Below are 9,964 nucleotides of genomic sequence, written 5' to 3'. Positions count from 1 at the left end.
TAAACCTATTTAATTTTATTAGTTTCCTTGACAATTCTAACTATTAGCGAGTCTAAATATGTAGTCCTAGAACCATGCATATCCTCTCACTTTGGTTTTTTAGAACATGAAATATTGACTATCGGTATGCATAATCGAAAACCTTTTCTCTTGTACAGAAGAATATAATTGACAAGTACTTGGATTGGCAAAGCGTTAAAAAGGATCATCGCTGGAGCTTGGAAGCGAGGGTCTTTGAGAACCTGGCACATTGGAATGTAGAGTCGAGGCACGTCGGTTCGTTCATGGAACTTATGTTTAAAAACACAAAGACATTAGAGACTATGGTCGTTTGGTTTTATAGTTATCTTAAAGGTCAAACTCTTGAAGAGTTGCCTGAGATGGTTCCAATGCTCGCTGACAAGAACAATGTCTCCATAAAGCTACACCTATTCAAGCTGAATCACAGGGTTTAGTCTTGGATCTTTTTTTTTTACCGAAATAGTCTTGGTTGTTATGATATATGACATATGATATATTGAATTAAATTTTGAACTTTAATTTTTTAACCCTAAGTTTCATTTTCTTAAATGGTTTTTCTTTAAACTTTAAAACGAAAACTACAAAAACCACAACTTTGTGCCATGATTCATTCGGTTTTTTTCCTTTTGAAAAAATCGTTTAAACATCAGGAGATCATGATTTTGAATTCCAGAAAATAAGTTTTGTTGTAAAAAACAAAACTTACATAAAGTATCTATAATGGTGCTATCAAAATCGTCGGGTGTGGTGTGGATGTTTATGTAGTGTAAAGAAAATTGTAAGAAATGATTGGATTACAAAATTATAATAATTCTCATAATTCGAAATAGAAAATTAGTGCTAGAATCTGAAATTCCAAATCAATTTCTTAGTTTATTACAATTTGAAAGAGAAAAAAAAAATAGTGATAATCAATTCCGGAAGTTAAGGGGGATAACTATGATTCAGCCATAGTCTCGGGTCCTTTATGTAATATTCAGAAAGATAATCAAAGATGAACAAAAACGCTTTCTTCACCATTTCGTTCCTCCTCACTGATACACGCTTCCATGGCGATCTGCTTCATCCTCTACGCCTTCCTCACTCTCCTCTTCGCGTTATCACTGACCTTATCTCTCTCCCTCATCAACGCGAGAAAGAGCAGGAAACGAGCGGTGGGATTCTTCCATCCCTACACAAACGACGGCGGCGGCGGCGAGAGAGTCCTCTGGTGCGCAGTCAAAGCCATCCAAGAGGAAACTCCCGATCTCGACTGTATCGTCTTCACCGGAGATCACGACTCTTCCTCCGACAGCTTAGCTCGCCGCGCCGTGGATCGATTCGGTGTCAATCTTCTCTCTCCTCCCAAGGTCATTTCTCTCTCTAGAGATAGCTTAGGCATAGGCATTCAATTTGGTTCGGTTCGGCTATTTCGATTAGGAACGGTTAGGCTGTTTAGAATATTCAATTTGGTTCGGTTTCGGTTGGATTAGGAACGGTTAGGCTGTTTAGAATATTCAATTTGGTTCGGTTATTTTGGTTTCTAATCGCATAACAAAATTAGGAAACGGCTAATATCCATAAAAAAAAATATCAGGATCCTATTGGATTCCGGTTACTCTGGATCATTTAGGATAATATAAGTAAAATATTCAGATAATTCGGATTTTTCGGTTTAAATATCGGATAATCTGGATGTTCAAATAAAAATATCGGATAATTTGGATTTCAAAGATAGCTCCACTCGGTTATTTATGAAATTCGGTTCGACTTCTATTTTTTCGGTTCAGTGCGGTTCGGTTTGGATAGCGAAGTTAGGAAGGTTTGGATAGCAAAATTAGGAACCAGCTAATATCCACAGAAAAAAAAAATCAGGATCCAATTGGATTCTGGTTATTCCGGATCATTTAAAAGATAGCTCCACTCGGTTTAAATATCGGATAATCTGGATGTTCAAATAAAAATATCGGATAATTTGGATTTCAAAGATAGCTCCACTCGGTTATTTATGAAATTCGGTTCGGCTTCTATTTTTTCGGTTCAGTGCGGTTCGGTTTGGATAGCGAAGTTAGGAAGGTTTAGATAGCAAAATTAGGAACCGGCTAATATCCACAGAAAAAAAATCAGGATCCAATTGGATTCCGGTTATTCCGGATCATTTGGGATAATATAAGTAAAATATTCAGATAATTCGGGTTTTTCGGTTTAAATATCGGGTAATCCGGATGTTCGAATAAAAATATCGGATAATTTAGATTCCAAAGATAGATCCACTCGGTTATTCATGAAATTCGGTTCGGTTGTGCCCAGGCTTAGTAGCTCCTTTGTATTCAGTTTTGATTCAAGTTTCATTCTTTTTTTTCAGGTGATTCATCTCAACAAAAGGAAATGGATCGAAGAGAGAACGTACCCACATTTCACAATGATAGGCCAAAGTCTCGGCTCTGTTTACTTAGCGTGGGAGGCCTTAAGAAAGTTCACTCCTTTCTACTACGTTGACACGAGTGGTTACGCCTTTACTTACCCTCTTGCTCGTCTCTTTGGTTGCAAAGTTGTTTGTTATACTCATTACCCGACTATTAGTTTGGATATGATCTCTCGTGTTCGTTCGAGGAACTCTATGTATAACAACGACGCTTCAATCGCCAAGAGGTTTGCTTTGCTTTCTTCTTGCTTGACGATTAAGTTATGTTGGTTTTGGTAATGAGATTTGTTTTTTTTTGTTGGTAGCAATTGGTTATCTACTTGCAAAGTAGTTTACTATAGAGCGTTTAGCTGGTTGTATGGGATGGTTGGGTCGTGTACTCATCTAGCTATGGTTAACTCTTCGTGGACTAAGTCTCATATCGAAGTTCTTTGGAGGATACCTGAACGGATCAGACGGGTTTACCCTCCTTGTGATACTTCAGGACTCCAGGTGATAACCAATCAGAGAGCTTGAATCTCTCTCTTCTTGTTGTTTTAACATCTTTGGCTTAATGTGCAGAAACTTCCTCTTGAAAGATCATCAGATCCTCCAGTATTCATATCAGTTGCTCAGTTTCGTCCTGAGAAGGTGAGGTACTGTAATTTTGATGGTTCACATTAGTTATCTTATCCAGCTTACTCAGTTACAGTATTGTACCAGGCTCATATGCTTCAGCTTGAAGCCTTTTCACTAGCTTTAGAGAAGTTAGGTCCTGACGTTTCTAGACCTAAGCTCCAGTTTGTGGGAAGTTGTAGAAACGAATCAGATGAAGAACGGCTGCAAAAGTTGAAAGACAGAGCCGTTGAGCTAAAAGTAGATGGGGATGTGGAGTTCTATAAGAACGCTATGTACAGGTGATTGCTCAAAGCTCTTTATAGCATTCTCTATTCTTGAAATACTCAGAGCGCTTCCATGATTGCAGAGAACTAGTGGCACTGCTAGGAAATGCAGTTGCAGGTATGCATGGGATGATAGATGAACACTTTGGGATTAGTGTTGTTGAGTACATGGCTGCTGGTGCGATCCCAATAGGTCAGACTTTAAGGCTTGTTGTGTTATGTGATTCTTATTCAGTTTCTCTCAGCTAAGTTCTTGTAATGACTTCTTTGTTTTTTAACTTGTGGTTGCAGCTCACAACTCGGCTGGACCCAAAATGGACATTGTGTTGGAAGAAGATGGACAAAGAACCGGGTTTCTTGCTGAGACTGTTGAGGAATACGCTGAAGCGATCGTTGAGGTTGTGAAGATGAGTGAAACAGAGAGGCTTAAGATGGCTGAATCTGCTAGGAAACGTGCGATGAGGTTCTCTGAACAGCAGTTTAGTGAGGACTTCAAAACTGCTATTCGACCTGTTTTTACCTGTGCTGTGAAATGACAATGTTATAACCCTAAAGGAAACTGCTTATTGCACTAGCTTTTAGACTCGCAGGACAGAGCTAGGTTATACCCTTTTTTTCTCTCATACTTTTATGTTTTTTTGGTTAAAGCTCTGACATAGACCAACACAATGAGACTTTATCTTCCTGATAAAGTAGACGTTTGCTCGTCTGCCAGATTCTTGAGCAAACCGGTTTTGAAACTATAACTCAGATTGGCATATGTGGTGATGGTTACAGTTATAAACTAATATTAGACAAGTAGTTCTCTTAGCAAGAGTGATAGAACCAACTCTAGGGCTTGAAGATTAAACTTGCAAACCATTCAAGGTGAGATTATGAGTTTGGAGGAAAAGTGAGGATCATTTTCTTCTTAAAAATGAGACTAACCACAACGATATTATCACAATACTAACTACTAGCTACTACCATCATATTCAAAAGCATTACTTGTTGGATCATTCTTGATTAACCAAACAAGATTTGTATATTCCAAGATCGTACAACCTAAATATGATTTATTCCACAGGATCTATAAGTCAAATGATAATACTTTCTAAACCTAAATCAGTGTGCAAGAATATAAATAAGAGTGGTGATAAAAACATATAGCATTGCCATTAATTGAGGATCTCTACAATCCGACAAAAACAAAGCTACAAACACTTAAAAAAACTGAAATGAGACCAAACCAAAAGTACTTTTAAAGATCTCTAGCGAAACAGAAATGAGGGAAAACAAAGGAAGCAGATGGAAAAGCAAAGTCTTTCAAGAGGAGTCAGTCTCTCTCTGAGTCTACTTAGATCGCTGTCTCATCTTTCGTCTCTTCCTCTTAAGCCTCCTCATACGCTTCTTCTTCCACTGCAAACACACGATTTTGAAAAACAGTTGCTTAGGCTCAGAATGATATACGTAAACAGAATGGTAGACAGCTGTATAGGACAAGATGGACAACAAACCTTGGCTCTCATGTCGGAGAAACTCTTTTTCTTGAAACCCTAGTCGGCGAATTCACGGTGACGGTAACAAAGAGAGGAAATGAAGCGTAGTTGTGAATATATACCCTTGAGAACCCTAGTTTAGAGGTATATTTGTTTGCTTGGCCCATATAATAGATTTGGGCCTTACTTGTGTATTTTCTCAGCTCTAAGTAAATTAGGAGAAATTATTTTCAAAAATTTAAGCTAGATTGTGTTTTTGTTTTATTTTCTTTGCTATGATTAAAATAATTGTTTGTTAAAAAGGGTCAATCATCGTGGAATCCTTGTTCTCATGCATTGATTTGCAGTTGGGTTAGAGTTAAAACTCTTAAAGAATTCAAAATAGAATAATTTTAAGAGTTTTAACTAGAACCCATAAAATATTTAGTTTTGAAGAGAAATATTTTTTTGAAAGTAAGTAAGATTTTTTAGATTTTTTTTTCTTGTTCGACAAAAATAGATTATTTTTTATATTTTTGAAAAACATTAATAGAAATATTTTAATTGATTAAATTTCATTGATGAAAATTTATTGGAAAGTGTATAATAAAATAAAAAATAAATTAAATTATAAATATTTATTAAAATTTTAATAAACATGCATATTCTAGCAAATCTTTTAGAAACAAAGGGAGTATAAAATAATAAATAAATTATATTATTACATTTTTGAAATTATTATATTTTCTTTTACCTTACGAAGTTTAAAATAGAGTAGGATTTAAAAAAAAAACTTTCCGATTGAAGATGTTTTTATCTCAGTAAAAACGTTTTTGTTTGATTTGTTTCTTTTTCTTTTATATTTAAAAAATTGATTTATTTCTTTCTTACAGAAACATAACTATGAGCTCGCAAAACTCATTTATACATGAAATACCCAACCTTTCATCCATATGATAGGATCATCAATAGATGATATGCAAACCATATCCAGTAATGACCTATAATTGAATATGTATTCTTTCACAGTTTCTGCCTTGATTCATATATATAATTCAAACTTGATACACACATATAAACAAAAGTACTTTCAGAGAGAAAATGAGATAGCTAAACCTCTGAAAGTCAAAAACGAATTTATAATGTGCATCCTATTAGATGCTCTATGAAGTGCTGAAGAAATAAATCTCATAAAACATTCCACCATCTCTTCTTCTTCCACATATGTATATACTTTATTGGAACCGTAATCTCCTTTACGAATTCCCTGAAATATAAATAAAAGATCTCCAAAACAGAAAAAAATAGCCTCTTAATTATCTCTATATGTTTCGATCAAAACAAATTATCAAAAAAATCCTCCAAAATAGTCCATGCAAAAAACTCCTCATCGAATGTAAAATCTCCTTGTGAATCTTCAGAATCTTCAATGCTCTTGACAAACCCTTGGAGTTACTCTCATCGATCGTACATCAAATGTCAAGCAAGGGATCAATAAAATCCCAAATACTCCCCCAATGACTATACTCATCTTCTCCGCTAAAAGGCCAAACCGGTGAAGATCCATCCCGAACGATATTGTAACCCGGATCCATACCCATTGAACTAACCGGATCAACAACCGTTGAACCGACCGAACCAACCAGAGAATTCAAATTATCCATTGAGTTGTTGTTATTATTACAACCACTTCCTCCTTCGTCTTGCCCTAAAGCCACCTCGTGATGAAACGACGCCGAATTAACTAACGGAACATCTGTCTGCTCCACGTCACCGATCTTGTTATTGTTATTACAAGAGTGAAGATTCTGATACGGTTGGTGCTGAAACTGTCCCACTTGCGTCATCTGAGTTTGTTGGTGAGGGAAAATACCATAACTAGGGCAAAACGTAGAGGTCCCACCAGAAAGGAATATGTTGTTGGTAAAAGGCAGACCGCACGGGATGAAGGATGAGGCTAGGGACGCGGCGGAGGGACGAGGGAGGAGAGGTCTTAGGGTTTGAGTGGAGGAAGAAGAGGATGAAGGAGAAGAGGAAGCGGCGGATACGGATGAGGAAGTAGAAGAGACCGACGAAGGAGAGGAAGGGGATAAGTTGAGCTGAGCACGTGACCCGTAAAGAAAAACGGCGGCTCGGTCGTAGGCACGTGCGGCGTCTTCGGCGGTGGCGAAAGTACCAAGCCACTTGCGAGTGCGTTTACGTGGCTCACGGATCTCGGCGACCCATTTTCCCCAGCTTCTTTGTCGGACGCCACGGTAACGGAACTTGGAGTTCTCAGGACCACCTTTGCGTTTGCGTTGTTGAGCAGGAGAGGCTGAGTCGGTGGTGGTGGTGGTGGAATCGGATTGAGGATTTTGGGCTAGGGTTTGTTGGATAGTATCGTCAAGATTGTGTTGTTGTTCTTGTTGGGAAGGTAAAGGGTCCATAGATGAAGAAGAAGAAAGGACAAAGAAAGAGATTAAAGAAATTGAGAAAATGGAGAGGACGAATCAAGAAGAAAGAGAGACAGAAGTGTGTTTGAATGTCACCGTTGTGAATGGTGGATTAGGGCGGTGTGCTTCTTTATATATATACACTTATATACTCTCTTTGTTATTCCTTTTTAACTTTTATTTTCTACCAAGGACATTTTTGCTGTTACAAGTATTTACTGTGAGGGAGATTTGTTTTGGTTGTCGTTACAAGCAGTATATTTTTATTGATCACTTAAAAACATTTGCACCCAAATCTAACCAAAAAGAGTACATAAATAGCTTAAACAAGAAGAAACACACAAACCACGAGTGTCTACGAGCATGAATAAGATGTCCGCCTTTCTATTATTGTTTAACAAAAAGATGGAAGTATTCAAGTTTTTATCTGTCGCACCGAGACCAGGCTTAAAACATCTATAGATTTTAGTAAAGTTAAGATAATTGATAGTTCTAGTCCTTGTGTGGTCAATCCGTTTATAATAGTCTCAGACATCTTATAGATTTTGGTAAAATTTAACATAGTATTCCGGTAATTTGATGTCAAACTTTGGCTTAAACCATCTCTAATGGCTTACTCTATTTTTTATTCTAAAATAAAATAATTTTATAATAGAGTTTGAGTTTGTTCCAATGGTATTCTATTTTAGAGTAGAAAATAGAATGATGAACAAAGAAAAAACAAATTACTTTATATTTGGAGTAAACCTAATTTTCACTCTATTATAGAGTGAAAAATAAAGTACCATTGAAGCATTTTTTACTCTAAACTCTATTTTAAAGTGAAAAATAGAGTAAAGTTGGAGATGATATTAGTTGTATATAACTTTCTACAACTATATTAATTATATGCTAAATTTTGATTCAACAAGTCCTCGTGGTATTTATAGGCGTACGAACAAGTAAATTAAACATGACCAAAATTAATATGATCTGAATGAATGGTTAGAGCATTTTCAATGTAAAACTTTATTCTTTTTTCAAAATTTGATAACTCTATTAACCGAATCTAATTTAAATCTAATTCTGTTACATTTTTCACTCCAACAAACTTTAGTTATAGCTTTTTCTTTCGGACCCTTTTTCTTTTCAATTCGTAGTATATCTAATGTGTGTATTATGTTTTCATTTATTTTATAATTCAAAATCGAATTACATACAGTCAATGGTAGTTTACGCTTCAGAATCAATTCCATTTGCTGAAATTTTTTTGGAGAAAACAAATAATTTGCTCACTCGGAGGGTTGCAGATGCGGCTACTGGAAGGACAGAAAACACAGATGCAGAGAAACTGAGAAAGTCAGAAGTAATTTATTTTTCTGACCTTTATTTTAAACACACATAGTTATAATAATCGAATTATGTGTTGTCTACTCAATTACCATTCTTGGAAAAAGACGTGGTTCGAGTCAAATACTTCGTCCGATTTATAATAATCGAAATATTATAAAATTCTGGATACTACACACCTTTCCTTTCATCTTCGCAAACAATTATGTAGATAAAAACACTCACATGTTAGATAATTAAACAAGTATATGGAGTATATTAAAAGCGTAGATAGACCGTCAATTATAAATATGAAAAACAAAAAAGAGAAAAATGGGAATATTGCATGGAAGAGAGGAGGTGGCGAGGAAGGAAGCAAAGACAGTGAAAGAACCAAAGCTTTTTCTTGTGGTTTCTGAAATCTCAGCCCAATTGCCTTGGAACTCTCGCATTTTTATGTCTCGGCAACTAGTTGCGCCATACATGCATTTGTCTTGCACTTATCCATTTATATAACGATGCAACTTGATTATCCCAGTCACAAAATTCACGTGAGGTCTTGTCTAACGATGAATTGATCATTTGATACCATTCAAGAAAGATTAGTGAACATTTTTTTGTTCCGCCGATTACCAGATGCTTAAATTAATACGGTATTAATGAACCATAACATAGGACATAGAACTTAAATGTTTCAAGAGTATTGCAACGCAACAAATATGATATGGAGTATGATCTTTCGTAAATTATAAAAGTATTCATGAGTTTTTGGGGTTTACGAAAGAACGTCAGAAGGTACCAAATAAAATTTTAGGCAAGTTTAAGATTGTAGGTTCTTACCATAATACCATGTATGGAAACCAATAGTTACAAACTTGTGACTAGTTCACTATCAATATTAATTTACAAATTTGTTAGCAAGTATCCGTCACAAAATATCACATATTACAAATATCCAAACTAATACATTTTCTTTATTTTAAATCCAAATAACTCTATTTATTATTTTTATAAAAATGTATGGTTTAGAGCATCTTCATTTCCATTCCATTTTTTCCATTTGAGCTCCTAACCCAACTTCATATCTCACTGCATAATGAAATTTATTTTATAAATAGAGTAATCTATTTTTTGTTTGTTCATCACTTCATTATGGAATAGAAAATAAAGTAGGATTGAAATAATTTTACTTCATTTTCACTTTTACTCTATTTGAAACAAAAAATAAAATTTTACGTTGGAGATGCTCTTAGAACGCTTAGAAATTTCTTTCGAGTACAAAACCTAGTTAAACTAAATAATTAGATTTTCATATAGAATGAAGGGCTGGTCTGGGTAGAGAAACATTTTCGAGCAAGATGATAAATATTCACATGCCAATAAACCGTGGGCGGCACTTTAATCAACATGCCAATATAACGTTGCGTCTATATATATATGCCCGTATTATTCTCTTTGGAT

General features: G+C 35.4%; 2 protein-coding genes and 1 long non-coding RNA gene across 3 annotated transcripts; 1 reads left to right on the top strand and 2 right to left on the bottom strand.

The window, feature by feature from the left end:
- The first annotated feature begins 862 nt into the window (after positions 1-862).
- LOC106450839 (GDP-Man:Man(3)GlcNAc(2)-PP-Dol alpha-1,2-mannosyltransferase) lies at positions 863-4,052 on the top strand. The gene is made up of 7 exons (XM_013892610.3): positions 863-1,370; positions 2,366-2,652; positions 2,731-2,917; positions 2,987-3,055; positions 3,128-3,321; positions 3,390-3,499; positions 3,598-4,052. The coding sequence occupies exons 1-7, from the start codon at positions 1,071-1,073 to the stop codon at positions 3,840-3,842; spliced, it is 1,392 nt and encodes a 463-aa protein (XP_013748064.1). The 5' UTR covers positions 863-1,070; the 3' UTR covers positions 3,843-4,052.
- Positions 4,053-4,439: 387 nt separating this feature from the next.
- Positions 4,440-5,062, bottom strand: LOC106454596. The gene is made up of 2 exons (XR_001289974.3): positions 4,803-5,062; positions 4,440-4,704 (listed from the first exon to the last, which is right to left on the bottom strand). It is a non-coding gene; the product is annotated as an uncharacterized LOC106454596 (long non-coding RNA).
- An 824-nt stretch (positions 5,063-5,886) lies between these two features.
- LOC106454597 (ethylene-responsive transcription factor ABI4-like) lies at positions 5,887-7,322 on the bottom strand. The gene has a single exon (XM_013896715.3). It carries the CDS (start codon positions 7,187-7,189, stop codon positions 6,236-6,238), a length of 954 nt encoding a protein of 317 aa, XP_013752169.1. The 5' UTR covers positions 7,190-7,322; the 3' UTR covers positions 5,887-6,235.
- Between the last annotated feature and the right edge of the window lie 2,642 nt (positions 7,323-9,964).

This window comes from Brassica napus, chromosome A5 (genome assembly GCF_020379485.1).
Source record: "Brassica napus cultivar Da-Ae chromosome A5, Da-Ae, whole genome shotgun sequence".
Taxonomy (NCBI): domain Eukaryota; kingdom Viridiplantae; phylum Streptophyta; class Magnoliopsida; order Brassicales; family Brassicaceae; genus Brassica; species Brassica napus.
This window is presented reverse-complemented; position numbering and strand designations above follow the sequence as displayed.

Excerpts from the sequence above, each read along its gene's own strand:
- LOC106450839 (XM_013892610.3), top strand. The coding sequence starts at position 1,071 with ATGGCGATCTGCTTCATCCTCTACGCCTTCCTCACTCTCCTCTTCGCG. Across the intron at positions 3,056-3,127 it reads CTCAGTTTCGTCCTGAGAAG|GCTCATATGCTTCAGCTTGA; the intron begins GTGAGGTACTGT and ends GTATTGTACCAG. Across the intron at positions 3,322-3,389 it reads TATAAGAACGCTATGTACAG|AGAACTAGTGGCACTGCTAG; the intron begins GTGATTGCTCAA and ends CCATGATTGCAG.
- LOC106454597 (XM_013896715.3), bottom strand. The coding sequence starts at position 7,189 with ATGGACCCTTTACCTTCCCAACAAGAACAACAACACAATCTTGACGAT.